The 18,475-nt window shown below is 34.2% G+C and overlaps 1 protein-coding gene across 2 annotated transcripts in view; it reads right to left on the bottom strand.

The window, feature by feature from the left end:
* The window catches only part of LOC127730620 (tubulin gamma-1 chain), a 41,408-nt gene extending 29,751 nt beyond the window's left edge, over nucleotides 1-11,657 (bottom strand). Inside the window, exon 1 of one of the 2 annotated variants that reach the window (XM_052239111.1) lies at nucleotides 11,503-11,657. In XM_052239111.1, the coding sequence (XP_052095071.1) occupies nucleotides 11,503-11,551 (49 nt within the window). In that variant the 5' untranslated portion in view covers nucleotides 11,552-11,657. The remainder of the gene's footprint in view (nucleotides 1-11,502) is intronic. The other variant, XM_052239112.1, reaches the window with a different exon arrangement.
* Nucleotides 11,658-18,475: the final 6,818 nt, after the last annotated feature.

The following is an 18,475-nucleotide window of genomic DNA, read 5'->3' as shown; positions in this document are numbered from 1 at the left end:
ACTGAGGGGTAAGGACCAAATATTCTCCATGGAAATGAGATGTGCTAATGCTTATACAACTGCATACCAATTATCATTGACCTACCACTAACAGTTCCCCTTAAACTGACCTTATCACATAACTAAAAAATGACTAATACATGAAAACTAAGAAAAAGTTTCAAAGTCAATAGACCATGAATGGGGGGGGGGGGCCAAATAATCTCCATGGAAATGAGATATGCCAATGCTTATACAACTGCATACCAAATATCATTGACCTACCACTAGTGGTTCCCCACAAACTGACCTAATCACAAACTAATACATGTAAACCAAGCAAAAGTTTCAAAGTCAATAGACCTTGACTGAGGGGGGCGGGGCAAAATAATCTCCATGGTAATGAGATGTGCCAATGCTAATACAACTGCATACCAAATATCATTGACCTATCACTAGTGGTTCCCCATAAACTGACCTAATCACAAACTAATACATGTAAACTAAGCAAAGTTTCAAAGTCAATAGACCTTGACTGAGGGGGCGGGGCCAAATAATCTCCATGGTAATGAGATGTGCCAATGCTAATACAACTGCATACCAAATATCATTGACCTACCACCAGTGGTTCACCATGAACTAGACCTAATCACAAACTAATACATTGTTGATGCTGCCGTCGCTGCTGGAAACAGCATACCTATGTCTCGCTTTTTGACTCTGTCAAGGCGAGACAATAAAACTGCATACCAAATACCATTTACTTATCATAAGCATGATAAGTGGTGCCCTTTACACTAACCAAAACACAAACTTTAACTTATAAACAATGTAAAAGTTTTAAAGTTATATAATTCATGAACAATGATGAGGGGATGGGGCTATATAATCTCCATGGAAAAGAGACTTGTAAATGCTTATACAATTGCATACCTAATATCATTGACTTAATATTAGTGATTCCTCTTAAACTGATCTAATCACAAACTTTAACATGTTAACTATGCAAAACATTGAAAGTCAATAGACCATGACTGAGGGGGTGAAGTCAAATAATCTTAGTCTGACTGTCTGAGATGCATGATTTTTTTAATTAGTTGTTATTGGCTTTGATCCTTAGCTGTCAGTAACTGTGAGTACTCTCAGATCTGTACTTAGTGTCTTTTTGTTGTGGGGATGTATAAGTACCCTGCCACGTCCACTCTGTTTTTTTGTTAGATGTAGTATTTCTATTTGTATCTATCTGATGAGTTAAGCCTTTTTCAACTGATTTTTATAGTTTATTCTTATGTTGTACTGTTACACCACTGTCCCAGGTTAGGGGAGGGTTGGCATCTTCAAACAAGTTTAACCCCTGCCTCATTCTATATGTGCCTGTATCAAGTCAGGAGCCTGTAATTTAGTGGTTGTCAGTTTTTGCTGTTTCTCATATTTGTTTTTCGTTTATTGTTTTGCATAGTGCTAGTTTGTTCTTCTGTTGTGTCGTTTCACCACTGTCCCAGGTTAGGGGGAGGGTTAGGCACCAACAAACTAGTTTAACCCCGCCACATTCTGTATGTGCCTGTCCCTAGTGAGGAGCCTGTAATTCAGTGGTTGTCAGTTTTTGCTGTGTAACATATTAGTTTTTTCGTTCATTATTATGCACATAAATTAGGTTGTTAGTTTTCTCGTTTGAATTGTTTCACATTTGTCATTTTGGGCCTTTTATATCTGACTATGTGGTATGAGCTTTGCTCATTGTTGAAGGTGGCACAGTGACCTATAGTTGTTAATTTCTGTGTCATTTGGTCTCTTGGGGAGAGTTGTCTCATTGGCAGTCATACCACATCTTCTTATTTTTATATCCATAGAAATGAGATGTGCCAATGATAATGCATCTACATACCAATACCATTGACCTACCACTAGTGGTCCCCTTTCAACTGACCTAATCACAAACTAATACATGTAAACTAAGCAAAAGTTTCAAAGTCAACAGACCATGACTGAGGGGCAGGGCAAAATAATCTCCATTGAAAAGAGATGTGCTAATGTTAATACAGCTGCATACCAGATATCATAGACCTTCTACTAGTGGTTCTCCATAAACTGACCTAATCACAAACTAATACATTGTTGACACAACAGCCACCGTCGGAAACAGCATACCTAAGTTTTGCTTTTTGACTCCGTCAAGGTGAGACAAAAACCTTAATAAAATTGTATTGACAATGTAGTTTTTATTCATTTAGTAATACATGTGTACTTTTGTACTGTCAATTTGATTTTAAGATCAAACTAGAGGCTCTATCACTCACCTGCATCTTCAACAATTGCCACATTTTGGTAAAAATCATCATGAAGGGCAATAACTCTATAAAGAATTAACTGACAATTTCTGTCATGTTGACGTATTTGTAGAATTGTCCTGCTGATCATTTTTGGCTATTTAAAGTTTCTATCTACATGTATCTATTACAGTTTTTATAATTATTACAAAAAACGCAAAAAATTAGTAAAAATCATCATTAAAGAGCAATAACACCAATAAGGAGTCCTCTGACGATTCCAGTCATGTTGACTTATTTGTAAATCTTATCTTGCATTAATTGATGATCACTTTTCCTAGCAAACAATTCTTTCTATCTATTGTAGTTTTCAAAATACAATGTGATCAGCAAAAATGGAAAAAAATGGTAAAATTTGACATTTAACATGTTTAAGGGCAATAAAATAAATCCAATAAAAATCGTCATAAAACATGTTAAAGTACAATAACTCCAATAAGGAGTCTTCTGACAATTAAGGCCGTGAGATTTATTTGTAGATCTTGTCTTTCTGATCATTTTTTCTAATTAAATTTCCTCTACATCTATTATAGTTTTTGAGTCAAAACAATCATTCAACTCATCAGAGTCTTCTTTTTTAATAAGCAGTTTAAAATAGAGATTTCTGCGTTTATTGGGGATCCATGCTCAGGAGTACAAAAATGTACCTGACTGGCAGTGCCCACCTACATGTTCCTATACACATATCTACACTTTTGAGTATTTAGCTGAATTTTATCTTGGAATGAACCAAGATCTGTCTCCAAATAACCTTTTAACCACATGCAACTATCACTTTAAATTAAAATAAGACGTCAAATATTTTAAAATGTGATGCAATATTTAGCGGGAACTTGTTTGGTTTTCAGTAATGATGGACAAATTTGCATACAAGTGTATACACGTCTAGATAGGCCCCATTAGAAACAGTAGCGTCTTCATCACAGTACACATTAAAATACCATATAACACACCTAAATATGTTGTTTTCATCTTTACTTATATATTTGACTAAGATTCTGAACGAAAAAGATTATGTTTATACACATGATATATATATGTAAATACAAATTTATAAGAAATAATAACCAGAAAACTTAAAAAGAACAGTTTTACAAGGGCGTTGGTCAGAACAGTACACTTTCAGTCTAAAAACATTTTTAACATAATATATCTCTGTTTCTGGTAAAAAAAACTTGTCAGTTCTAACTAAGCATATCTAGCTAATGATTATTTTCTATGCAAATAATCAAAATAAAATTGAGAATGGAAATGGGGAATGTGTCAGAGAGACAACAACCCGACCAAACAACCAAAGGCCACCAATGGGTCTTCAACACAGCGAGAAAATCCCGCACCCAGAGGCGGGCTTCAGCTGGCCCCCAAACAAAAATGTGCACTAGTTCAATGAAAATGGACGACACACTAAACTCCAAAACATATAAATGAACTAAAATTAAAAAACATACAAGACTAACAAAGTCCAGAGCATGGCTTCCAAAACGGTCATATATTCCGGACTTGACCGAAATTTATATAAAAAGTCCGGCTGCCCTCAGCCTCAAACGGTCAAATATCATAGGTTTGCCACTTTTTGTTATTCAAGGCCTAGGCATTTTCATAAAACGGTCATTCCACTTTTTTTACCAACTATCCATCGGTAAAAATGTCCGTTTGGGCATTATAGTTTATAATTGTGGCAATCTATTTCACAAAGATATTTCGGTCATATTTGGGTTTAATTAAACAGATGCAGCATATTTCATACTTTGAAGTGTCTCATCAGTTAGTCTAATCCTCTGGGTACATAAATGCACGGCTTGGTACATCAATAAAAAGTAGAAAAAACATTTGTTCTTTTATTTAAAAAACAACAAGCTGTCAAACAATCATCCCTTCAATAAGTAATATTGAAGCCATAAATCATTCACTGATTGCATGTCCATACATGTGATTCTTCCGGCGGGAGTCAAAATCTCCCGCTTTTCAGACCCTCTTCCGTCCCTCCCGTTAAAATTTGAAATCTTCCGCTTTTTGAAAATGTCAACCTCGTAAAATTTTCATTAGACATTTTTGTTTACAAAATCGATACGGACAGAGAAAAAGTCCGAGAAACTCGAAATTGATATGGGAAAAGTCCGAGAAAAACGGAAGTTTCCTGTAATGGATTTTGTGTCAAAAGTTAAAATAGGTAAAATTAGCCTGAGGTGTTTAGGATTAAACTGTATATACAACAATAAATAAAAGATAATAGGCAATTACCTAGTGCTCAACTAGCTAGTTTAAGACACAAGCTAGGTTGATTAAAAGTAAAATACTGACAAAGGATTAAATTGTACAAGTTGTATAAACAACGATTTAATTTGATGCTGTTGAAAACATGGAACATTTACTGAACCTCAAAGACAAATGAAATCAACTCAAATATGATATTTATGGCTTGTTTTCTATCCAAGCCAATGGAATACCTATATAAGTACAGTTGTCTTGGACTATTCTAAAATTTTAGAATTTGACAAAATGCAAACCGTATTTTTATATCACCAAATACCCCAGCAGCAAATAAAAGAAGACCAAGTATCTAGCCAAATTCAACTCTGCCTGGAGATCTGATTTCAAATGATGCAGATCCAGTACCAAGGGTCAAGACCATGCTTACTACACTTCATGCAAAGCTGACTGTGGTGGCCCTAATGATTTGACCAAACTTATGGGGACAGCTACCCACCAGCAAGCCTACAACTCTATCAATTTAACACCTTCTGTTACAAGCATGATCAGTAGTGGTACCAAAGTTGACAATGTAGCTAAATCAAGGGTACTTTTTGCCAACTCTGTATGATGGCTGATCGCTTTATCTTGAATTATATATAATGAATAAATATTTGAAAACCCCTTATCATCTATTCTTATCAAGTAAAAATGGATATGGAGTTGTTGAAAGGTATGGAATTATTGTTCTTTTAACAAACAAAAAAAGAAGATATGCAGTTTAAACACACTAAAAAACCATTGCGTACGTCGATAAATAGGTCGATAAAAAATCTCCAGTTATGAAGCCCAAACTCCAGCTGAAAATTTCCAAATCTCCAGTTGTGGCTTGACAACTCTGTCACATGTCTGCATGTCATTACCTTTGATGAGAGACCTTAAGCTTGTCTTAATCAATAGAATTGATGATGCATAACAATGGACATAAAGGTGATTAGGTAAACGAGGTCAAACATGTAAGCGTGTATGGAACAACATCCTATTTAATTACGCTTTGTAGATATTATTGTAAATGAGCATTCAGTTTTAAAAAAAGTATCCTTAGATTTTAAAATAATTCTTCAAATAAGAATACATGTATTTATAAATGAATTCGAATATGTATGATATTCTTTATAAACACTGTACATCGTGTTAAATACTGGGGTACGCTAAAGGGTATTCAAAGTTATTTTCTTACATTTCAGCGGGTTGCATCTAATTAATTTAGTCTAAAAGTTTGAAATTATAAGAAATACGTTAATAAATATGATTTGATGAAAAATTTGAAAAGGTATTAAACGAATAATCGTCAGAACCAGAGGCTCCTGACTTGGGACAGGCACAATAAATTGCTTCCCTGAGCGCAGCTGTATACGACCGCAGATGTCCAACCCTGTAAAGTTGGGGCCAAAGTGGACACAATATTCACGCTTGATACAGGTCTGAATTTGGATTGTAACTAAATTTTTGTTTATTAATAGGTTTCTGACACAGAATAACTGTAGTCAAAGAACTTCAAATTGGTTAAATGATTTGAATTTATATTCATTTTTTTGCTTTTGTGCAATACACTATGCTGTTGCAAATTGACCCCCCCCCCAAAAAAAAAAATTTTTTACCCTGGTTTTTTGCTTTTTTGCAATACAATATGCGGTTGAATATTAACCCCTCAAAAAAATATTTGAAGAAATTTTCTTTTAATTTCTGAAATGAGAAAAATTGTCCCCCCCCCTCCAATTTTTTTCACCCCCCCCCCCCCCCCACCCCCCTTTCCCCTTTTTCCCTAAAAAAAAATTTTCCCTCAAGATATGGTCAGTATCTCAATTCAAATTTCTAATGGAGTTTGCAACCATAATTACCCATTTAAATACATCATAAAAGTTTTAAAATATAAAATGACATACATAGTCATGGCTAAAATTAATATTAATTAATAGTAACTGCTAAAAATAAATTGACAGCTAATCACCTCAAGACAATCATCATTTTTTAATACATAATTTACAAGCAGTGTAAGGGAGGTTATCAAACAGTGTTCTTTTAATTGATTTGGATTACCTCCCTTACACTGCTTTTAAATTGTCTCAATTGTCCTTTAACCAGAAAAACCCTTGTTTTTCCCCTTTTTTTGCCCCTAATTACTAATTGGTTTGAGGCATAACCCCCCAAAGGTCAATTCTAACCATCCCTTTTAAGTATGGAAACTTGTGGTATAATTTCATAGAGATTCATACACTTTAATACAATTTATTGTCTGGAAACTACAAAAATGCTTATTTGGGCCCCTTTTTGGCCCCTTATTCCTAAACAGTTGGGACCATAACCCCCAAAATTAATCCCAACCTTCCTTTAGTGGTTATAAACCTTGTGTTATAATTTTATTGATTTCTATTTACTTATACGAAAGTTATTATCTGGAAACCATCTGTCTTCGGACGACGCCAGACAACGAAGACAACGTGATACTAATATACGACCAAAAATTTTTTAATTTTTGCGGTCATATAAAATTGGGCAGGGTTAAACATGTTTTGTGAGATCTCAACCCTCCCCCTTTACCTCTAGCCAATGTAGAATAAACAAACACACAGCAATACGCACAATAAACTCAGTTTAAAAGAAGTCCGATGTCAGAATAGGTAACAAAAGAAACTAAACATCTAAGCAAAATGACAATGATACATAAATTAACAAAGGACTACTAGCAGTTAATGGCATGCCAGCTCCAGACCTCAATCAAACTGATTGAAAGATTATGTCATCATATGAAAATCAAGTGAAACCCCTCCCGTTAGGGGTTTAGTATCATACCATCATAAAATATATGAGAACAACATAACTCGTATTATGCCAACAACTGGTTTTACAATAAATGTGTTTATTTTCGATGCAAAGACCCTACGAGTGAATCAATATTAATACCAAAATATGCCATCTTTAATGACTTGACAACAGTATCATAACTATATCCTTTCTGAATAAGTCTGTTTAAAGGTTTGGTTAGCTTTTGTGCTTTGTATAGAATATTACCATAAAAGATTGGATGTGAAATACCTGAGCGTATAAGATGTCTGCATGTTGATTAATATTTACGAATGATGTCCTTGTACCGACGATAATAGTTAGTAAATGTTTTGACACGTTTGTGATATTGAAAACCCTGGTGTAATAATTTTTAGGTAATACAGAGATTTCTTTCGTTAAAATCAAAAACGTTGTTACATACACGAGCGAATCGAACAAGTTGAGAAACACCATAAGATGGTGACAAGGGAATCTAACTAGAGGCTCTCAAGAGCCTGTGTCGCTCACCTGTTTTTACTGATGCTTTGGAAATCTTGTAAAATAAGGTTAAAATCATAATTAATAGTATTAGATATTATAATGATATCTAAGATAATAACAAAAAACTGCAAAATTTTTGTAAAATTACTAACTCAGGGGCAGCAACCCAACAACGGGTTGTCGGATTCATCTGAAAATTTCAGGGCACATAAATCTCAATCTGATAAACATTTTTGCCAACTGTCAGATTTGCTCTAAATGCTTTAGTTTCAGAGATACATGTGTGTATAAACCAAAAACTGCATTTTACCCCTATGTTCTATTTTTTGTCGGCCATGATGGTTGGAAGGCGGGGTCATCAGACAAATTTTTTAAACTAGAAACCCTAATAATGATTATGGCCTAGTATGGTTAAATTTATTTGTCTCAGTAGTTTCAGAGAAGAAGATTTTGTAAAAGATTACAAAAGTTTACGAAAAATTGTTAAAAATTGACTATTAAGGGCAATAACTCCTAAAGGGGTCGACTGACAATTTTGGTCATGACAACTTATTTGTAGATCTTACTTTGCTGAACATTATTGCTGTTTACAGTTTATCTCTATCTATAATAATATTCAAGATAATAACAAAAAACTGCAAAATTTCCATAAGATTACCAATTCAGGGGCAGCAACCCAACAACGGGTTGTCAGATTTGTCTGAAAATTTCAGGGCAGATAGATCCTGACCTGATAATCAGTTTTACACTTTGTCAGATTTACTCTAAATGCTTTGGTTTCAGAGATATAAGCCAAAATCTACATTTTACCCCTATGTTCTATTTTGAGCCATGGCGGCCATCTTGCTTGGTTGGCGGGGTCATCAGACACAATTTTTAAACTAGATACCCTAATGATGATTGTGGCCAAGTTTGGTTAAATTTGGCCCAGTGGTTTCAGAGGAGAAGATTTTTGTAAAAAGCTAACGACGGACGACGACAACGGACGCCAAGTGATGAGAAAAGCTCACTTGGCCCTTTTGGCCAGGCTAGCTAAAAATGGATAATTAACAATAGGAAATGAAAAATCATCACTTTTATCATAAATTTTTGTATTAAGCTTCCTGTTAAAGATATAGATATCAAGATCCAGGAAAGGGCAGTGTTCATTGTTAGTATTAGCTTTATTTAAAGTCAGTTCAGCAGGACAAATCTCTTTAGTGTACATTCTGAAGTCGTCATTATTGAGAGCCAATATACATGTATCATCCAATTATCTAAAAGTGTAATTAAATTTATGTATCAGATGTTGTTTCGTTCGGTCTTTGCTGATTTTAGTCATAAATTGTAACTCATAACAATACAGAAACAGGTCCACAGAAACAGGTCAGCAATTAGTGGTGCACAGTTAGTCCCCATTGGAATTCCGATAACTTGACGATATACAGATTCTCCATAGCGAACAAAAATATTATCTAGTAAAAATTCAAGGGCAGTTATAGTTTTTATCTAAAGCAATTTAGCATGGCGCGACGCCATGCCCTTTTTTTCTTGCGCCATGCCCTTTTTTCGGACACCATGCCCTTTTTCTTCCGAAAGATTTTACGCCATGTGCCCTTTAGCGTTATCTGGATCGAGATCGGGTTTTTTGCTGATTGAAGGGTGACAAGCATTGACTTTAAAAAGTTGGTTGCATGTTATTTCATGAAGATAATATTTATCACTTCCGCGAGACTCGAGAGCATACATCAAATCATTCTTAGTTTCGGCAAAATAAGTTTGTTACTTCATTAGTATGTGAAGAAAATTGCCTGAAGTAAATTTGTTATCCATTTATTGCATTAAAAACGTCATATTCCTTTTCAAATTGCGTGCCAAACATGGTTTATTTTTCTAAATTTTCTTCGTCCGCCATTGAAATATTTGTACAAAGTAGGGATCGAAGTCTGCAAACAGACCAGCTATGAACAAAATCCGGATTCTTACAATAATGACTACGGACGCATGAATGACACGGCTGACAGAAGAATATTGATCCCAAAAAGAAAAAGTATGCATTCCACACGCATTAACATACTTTTGGTTAGATCAACTTGATTAATGTATATTTCCATGTACTATATCAGTTTCAATTTATTTATTAAAGTTGCTCAACTCTGGGACTATAATACCAGAAGTCCATTACTAGATAATGGACTTCTGATAATACTTAAATCATTATATTATGTACCAGCTTAACTTTGTTAAATTTATATATCTTTTTTAACATGTTTAACAAGAAAAACTGAATATGTGTAACTTACTAGTTTATTTATGTGCTCTATTTGGTAAAGTCGACGTGCAAAGTACCCTTTTGGTAAAAAAAATTACCATGCCCTTTTTAAGTTCTAGATAAAACACTAAGTTAAAGACCACTTGTTAGGCTATGCAGATAACCAGAGTTTTTAACATTAAATGAATAGGAAATGGTTTTGTGCAGGAGAAAATTATGCAATTAACTGGTATGTGATTAAGTGCAGTGGACTGTAATAGGATTAAATAAATGGAGAATGTGTCCACTCAAGAAGGGTAAAAGTGACGCCACCCAAATTTGAACTTGATCTGAGTTTTATGGCTTTGTGTGTGTCATAACATTTGGTTGAGGTAAACTAAACTAAGAGAAGGGAAACCAATTTCAGGACATACATACATTGTACATAGTTATGGACAAGGGTAACACTTTATGACCCCTCTGCTGCGACATGGGCATAATAAGTAATTAAACTAATTGAATATAATTTATCGATTTATTGTGTAAAACTACTGTTTTCCTTGGGAGTTAGTGGTCTTTTGGGGGTGTTCTGTGGTATTTGGAAGTGTATCATGGTGAAAAGACCGACCCATTTTGCTTCTATATGTACAGATGTATGTACAAATGTATGAAGATTCCTTCCTCCGTTATTGGGAACACCCCTCGACAGCTGCGAGGGTACAGTGGAATCCCTATTAGGATGAATGGAGATGTTTCACCAACTTATACACATTGAATTATATAAACTAAGGACATTCCACAACACAACACAAACAAAGGGAGTGTTAGGACACTGGGATGTCTGTTATTATGGTGGAGGAAGCCGAAGTACTCAGAGAGAACCACCTGGCTCCTAGACGGGAACAAAGAAACCAAAGAGATATCTGCAGATTGATCTCGAGTTCAATGTCTGGGGCCACTTTGACCAATCTAGGTCCCCAAAGTACCCATTTCTAGTTTTAAACTCTGGGCTGGGTTCTAGAGATGTGCCGTAAGGTTGCTGCTATCATTTTAGGGATGCTAGCTACATGAGCTGCTGTCTTGAGATTGTTCTGACAGTTCAATGTAAATGTTTAGAAGGATCGCTATTATACAAGTCCATTTCAGTCGTTCTTCCTAATTACTCTGTTAAGGAAGACAATTATTTCACTAATTTTGAAGAAAAATGGGTTCACTTTCTAAATTATAGCTTGCAACATGATAGAAAAGAATATTTTTATTGTCCTAATCATAGGGCACATTACAAGCATATCAATCAAGTAACAAATACAGACAATACAATATAATTATGATTATTATACATAAACAGGCAAAAAAATTATAATTGTTCAAATGACATGATACATGTGATAGGTTTCATAAATATCTCGCCCACCTATCTTAATTACTGTATACACGAAATATAATTACTTTGATTTCCACATTGTCCTAACTGTAGTGTTATGATTTCTCTTGGCATTTTGTTTTATCTTGTCTTTCAACATTTATCTTTTTTCATTGGTCTTTCTGTTTTTGTTCAGAACTGAATCGAAAATGGCGGCAATGTTGATGTTTTGAACTTCCGGTTAAACTAAATTTAGACTCTGAGTCCGCCTATTTGCAAAATCCGACTTTGAACCTCTCGAGTCGACCATGCCGATGAGAGCGGACATGAACATTTTTGCAGAGAATCCTTCAGCATCATTGAAATTGTTTTGTCAAATTAGTTTCATGGATAAAAAATATTATTATCCTTGCATTGTATATTTTATGTTTTGCCGATTATATTTTTGTTTTTGAGGAAAGCAAGGATTTGTATAGTACTATACAAATCCTTGAGGAAAGTTTCTGCAGCCTAAAATATTTTCAGTTTGTTTGAGACTGACATGTGGTCAGATGGGATCTATAGGTAGTGTCCATGTGGGGAAACTATCAGTACCTATTTGATGTCTGAGGGTTTTAGCTGTTCCTCTAATGGATTCTTTCCGAGATCCTTTATCGTAGGATTTTCGGCTTTCCTCTACCAGGAATACAGCAGGGCATTTAGCGGTATTGGTTTGGAATCCAAGTATGTCCTTACCGATTTTCCGTTCGTTGCCATGGCATTTGTGCGGCATCCGGGGTGACCTTTTCTCTTATTTTGTATATATTTTTCACTTTTATTTTCGCGCCACTTTTTATATATTGAGGATAATCGAATCATGTGAGTAGGTGTGTTCGTATGTTTTATTTCTTTGTATTTATTCCTGTTTTTGGAAAGTTAACTTTCTGGAAGTAAGTCTCGTCACGGCCAGGCTGGGGAACTGGATAAGCAAATGCTCACATTAAATATGTGCCGATACAGTGTGCAAAATGTCCTTCTTTACACCATTACTCATGGTGGTGCTCCTAATGACAGGAGGCTTATACGTAGCATACATACATGCCTCTAAAAATTACCTGATCAAAGATCTCAGGCTTTTAATTTAGCAAACCAGACGCGTTTTGGTCTCCAAACTATCAGATACGCTGCCTATAAAATTTTCGAAAATTTACATAGATGGTCTCAGAATCAAAAAGTATGCAAAAAGTATAACAAAAATACCGAACTCCAAGGTAAACTTAAAAAGGAGAAATCCTCTAAAAGCGATAAAATCAAAAGTTTATATATAATATCAAACGTTATCAACCAACGGAACGAGTGAAAACAACTGTCATATTCATGACTTGGTACACGCATTTTTCGAAGAAAATGGTGGGTTAAACCTGGTGTTATAGCTAGCTAAACCTCCCACTTGTCATGATGACAGTTGTTTATAGTAATCTCTTCCTCAAGGAATTGCTTTTTACCTTCCTATAGATATAGACACAGGCAACTTTATTTTGATTCTGCATAGTATTAAACATAATTTTTATATACATAAGTTCTGGTGAGCTTTCTACCTGATTTAAAAAACGTAACCAAACAGATAAAACAAAGCATCGTGCACATAAAATACATACAACGTTTTTTTATGAAAGTAAAAATAAGCCCTAGATAGCAAACGCAGCAATTCATATTAGCTAAACATTTGAGTTTATAAAGATATAAAGGTTGCAGGATAATAATAAACAAATGTAAAAATTAGTTGCAAAGCTGACAGTGTAATAGCAAAGGCTTAGAAATCAAATGCATGCGGTACTGGTCGACATTTCGAACCATTCCAAGACTGAATCATGTTTTCAAATATTTGGCGAAAAAAATATATGCCCGTAAAAATATATCAAAGCAGTAGATATGCATTTTGATATGTAAAAGTGTTGTTTAAAGCAATCTGAAAAAAATAACAAAAAACTATGACAAATTAAGTTAACAAGATTTGGTAAGGGACTAGATAATCTTTAATACTAAAAAAAACGGTTAAGATTTGAATGTATGTTAATTTCATATACTAGTAAACGATACACGTTACCAAGATTAAAGAAAAATTATTAAATACGTCCTATGTTTACAGAGGTTTTTTTTTTAATCAAAACCATTGAGTTAAGGCTGAATGATTATTTTTGCAAACTGATTGATCTGAACAATCTTTTATTTCACAGATCTGATACATTATGTCAATCAATAACTGATATCTACACATAAAACTTGAAATATTAACATGGTCTGATTAAAAGTTTAACTTATTTCGCATATATATGAATACTAAATTCTTTTCTTTGAAATTAAGTGGCGATTTTAGTGATCCCTTTTAGAAAAATAGATTTTCCCTTTAGTACAATAACACGATATATTTTTCACCCTCCGACTTGGTAAGGTTTTCTGAATCATATATTAATAGATTATCGATGGGTTTTACAAACGAGAGGGTGTTTCTCAGCTACATTTTCATCGAAGGGCGACATCCCTGAGATGAGATGTGGCCGAGAAACATCCTGGAGTTTTGAAAGACCATTGATAATCTGTTGATCGCTATATATATTGCCTATGACGTTAATGTTTAAATTGACAACGGCACGTGCGCCCTTAATTCGTTTCTAGTGATAATTTAATTGTCTATCTCAAGAGAGTAGCATGATATGAAAAATTATCACAAAAATGATCAAAGGAAAAATACACAAAAAAGTGATGTGGCCGAGAAACATCCTGGAGTTTGAAAGACCATTGATAATCTGTTGTTCGCTATTTTGCCCATGACGTCGTTATAATGTTTACATTGACAACGGCACGTGCGCCCTTAACCAGTTTCTAGTGAAAATTGTCTATCTCAAGCGAGTATCATGATAAATAGCGATAAACTTGCGTAACAAATGAATGTCTTTCATTAGATAATTCAACAGTTTTTCATATTTATTATATATGATGATAAATTGGAGTTCAACTTGTGTGTCGTAAACTGTTTTGACAATATAAAACGGAAGAACGCCATATTGAGATATGTATAGTCGAGTGACATTAACCATAAAATTTCATTTTTATTGCACCCACCTCATATAACGTGAGGATACCCAAATTGCACCTATTTTGACAGTTTTTTCACCTACGTTTTTTTATGATCCCGGAGACCAAAGTTTCCATTCTGTGTTTATTTTGTAGATGTATCCTTGTTTACTATATAGTTAAACCAATTAAATTTTGAATCCATATTGAATCATAGAAAAATGGGTTTGAACAGACCTCCAAACGATCCAGGATTCCGTAATGAGGAGTACCCAAATTGCATCCCTGCTTAAATTCACATCCTCAAAAATTGAATAACAGATGTTTTGTTCAATTTCTTCAAATATTTAAAACAATTTGACATTAGTCTATGCTTACTATTCATTTTTTAAGAAATGGATACTTGTAACATATTTTATTTGCTAATTTTTAAAAGATGACTTTTTGAGAACGTCGCATGACGACGTTTCCGTAGATTTACTTTTTCCAGTAAATGCTTCATCTGTTGATATTTACTGTGAACATTTGTGTATATTTAAATATATTCAGCTATGTTGAAAGACGTGTATGATGTCAAATCATAAAAACACCAATTGTTTAATCTCAAAGAAAACTTGTAAGATTTCCACAGCTATTTTTGTTGAATAGGTGCAATTTGGGTACTCGGTGCAATTTGGGTACTGTGACGTTACCATTCGAAAGCATAATTATCATCTGTGAGTTCTTGTTTGCCCGGTCGTCAAATATTCGTACGGTGCAATTTAGTGCTAAGGACGTTTTTTACATCATCAATTTACTGCAATCACATTTCTGACTAATAACCAATCATAACAACCAATACAGTTGCCCAAAATACCGCCATCTGCAAACATATATCTTTTAGGCTGTTCTACGTTAACAAAAAATGTATGTAGTCAATATTAGGTTGAAGAAACACAATAAGAAAAAATGCAAAAATGTTTGCAGAAAATAACACGCGGGACCATGCTTTTAAAGGGAATTTAGGGAGCTAAACTTTGATATTTCAAAATGTAGTTATACTGCCACCCTGTTAAAAACCATCTATCTTTTTTTTAAATTTTGTTTGTAATTTCGTGTTTATCATTCAAAGAAATAAAGTACTTTATATATAGATATTAAGCTAGCCCCAATGATAAGGGCGGATCCAGCCATTTTTAAAAGGGGGGGGGGGGGGGGGTCCCAATCCAGGATAAAAGGGAGGTTCCAACCATATGTCCCCAATCAAATGCATTGATCGTCAAAAAAAGGGGGGGGGGTCCAACACCCGGAACCCAACACCCCCCTCCCCCCCCCCCCTGGATCCGCCACTGCCCAAACAATAAATACATAAATAGATAATTACATAGTAGGTAAGCTGATCAATGAAAAGTTGATCAATTTCAAATATTTCTCTTATAAAATTAGGATTTGTTTTTCTTGGTTGCTTCAACATCATCGTGCATTGACGAAAGAAGTGAACACTATTATATTCTAGACCCTGAACAAGTTATTTGTGCCAGTCCGAAGTAGAAAACCTTATCCAAATATGTACTTTTCTTGTAAAAAATTGACAGGTTGCATGTTGTATTTGGCAATACCTATCGGAAGTTTGGGTCCTCAATGCTCTTCAACGTAATACTTTATTTGGCCTTTTAACTTTTTTGATTCGAACGTCACTATTGCGTTTTTGTAGCCAAAATGCGAGTCTGGCGTACACAGTTTAAGTCCGGTATCTATGAGGAGTTGTTTTACAACCACTGGGTCGGTGCCACTGCTGGTGGAGTAGTGCTCAGTAGTCAGCACTTCTGCGTTGACATGAATTTTCACGGATATGGTCATGATTATAAATTAACTGTTTGCAAAACAGTGCATTTTTAGCTCACCTTTCCAAAGGAAATGTGAGCTTTTGCCATCACTTGACGTTCGTCGTCGTCGTCCGTCCGGTGTAAACTATTTCAAACATCTTCTCCTCTGAAACTACTAAACCAATTCCAACCAAACTTAAGCTGAATGATCCTTTAGCATATCTAGAATAAAGTTTGTGTTTTATTTTCTGATTCGTCAAAAAACATGGCCGCCATGGCTAAAAATAGAACATAGCGGTAAAAGGCAGTTTTTGGCTTATATCTCAAAAACTACAGCATTTAGAGCAAATCTGACATGGGGATAAAAATGTTCATTAAGTCAAGTTCTATCAGCTCTGAAATTTTCAGATGAATCTAACAACCAATTACTGGGTTGCTGCCACTAAATTGGTAATTTTAAGGAAATTTTGCAGTTTTTAGTTATTATCTTGAATATTATTACCGGTATAGATAAAGATAAACTATAAACAGCAAAAATGTTCAGCAAAGTAAGATCTACAAACAAGTTTTATATGACCAAAATTGTCAATTGACCCCTTAAGGAGTTATTGCTCTTTAAGGACAATTTTACACAATTTGTTCATCATGTTTTGCTAACTTTTAAAAATCTTCTCCTCTGAAACTGCTGAACTAAATTAAACCAAACTTAAGCTAAATGATTCTTAGGTTATCTAGAATAAAGTTTGTGTTTTATTTTCTGTTTCCTCAGAAAACATGGCTGCCATGGCTAAAAATAGAACATAGTGGTAAAATGCAGTTTTTGGCATATATCTCAAAAACTAAAGCATTAAGAGCAAATCTGACATGAGATAAAAATGTTCATTAGGTCAAGTTCTATCACCCTTGGAATTTTCAGATGAATATAACAACTAATTGCTGGGTTGCTGCCACTAAATTGGTAATTTTAAGGAAATTTTGAAGTTTTTGGTTATTATCTTGAATATTATTATAGATAAAGATAATCTATAAACAGCAAAAATGTTCAGCAGAGAAAGATCTACAAATAAGTTTATATATGACCAAAATTGTCAATTGACCCCTTAAGGAGTTATTGCCCTTTAAGGACAATTTTACACAATTTGTTCATCATGTTTTCTAACTTTTAAAAATCTTCTCCTCTGAAACTAATGAACCAAATTAAACTAAACTTAAGCTGAATGATTCGTAGGTTATCTAAAATAAAGTTTGTGTTTTATTTTCTGTTTCCTCAGAAAATTTGGTCGCCATGGCTAAAAATAGAACATAGGGTAAAATGCAGTTTTTGACTTATATCTCAAAAACAAGCATTTAGAGCAAATCAGACAAGAAGTTAAAGTATCTATTAGGTCAAGGTCTACCTGCCCTGAAATTATCAGCCAAATCGGGTATCTGATTTTTAGGTTATTGCCCCTGAATTGATGATTTTAAGGAAATTTTGCAGTTTTTGGTTATTATCTTGAATATTATTATAGATAAAGATAAACTGTAAACAGCAAACATGATCAACAAAGTAAGATCTACAAATAAGTTTAATATGACCAAAATTGTCAATTGACCCCTTAAGGAGTTATTGTCCTTTAAAGACAATTTTTCACAATTTGTTCATCTAGTTTGCTTACTTTAAAAAGTCTTCTCCTTTGAAACTGCTGAATCAATTTCAGCCAAACTTGGGCTGAATGAGTTTCAGAGTACCTAGTATAAATTTTGTATTTTATTTCCTTGTACGTCAAGAAACATAGCCACTATGGCTAAAATGGAACATAGGGGTAAAATGCATTTTTTTGCTTTTGAAGAAAATATGACAGATATAAGGAACATTTAAATGGCATTTTTAAGCCACTCATTAATATATATTGAAAAGCAAAAAATAATAATTGATGAAAGATTTAAGCAAAAAATTACAGGTGAGCGGTTCGGGCTCTTGAGAGCCTCTTGTTCGAAATACTACAGATTTTCTACCCCGGGAATAGAAAACCTTAGCTGTATTTGGAAAAAAAACTTTCGGAATTTGGGGCCCTCAATGCTCCTCAACTTCGTGCTTAATTTGACCTTTTTACAGTTTTTAATTCGAGCGTCACTAGTGAAACTTTTGTAGTCAAAACGCGCGTCTGACATTAAAACATTTTAAGCCTGGTAACGGTATCTATGAGGAGTTTATTTA

The sequence above is a fragment of the Mytilus californianus genome, unplaced genomic scaffold (genome assembly GCF_021869535.1).
Source record: "Mytilus californianus isolate M0D057914Y unplaced genomic scaffold, xbMytCali1.0.p SCAF_2, whole genome shotgun sequence".
NCBI lineage: Eukaryota > Metazoa > Mollusca > Bivalvia > Mytilida > Mytilidae > Mytilus > Mytilus californianus.
Note: the sequence above shows the minus strand (reverse complement) of the source record. Positions and strands in the feature narration are given on the sequence as shown.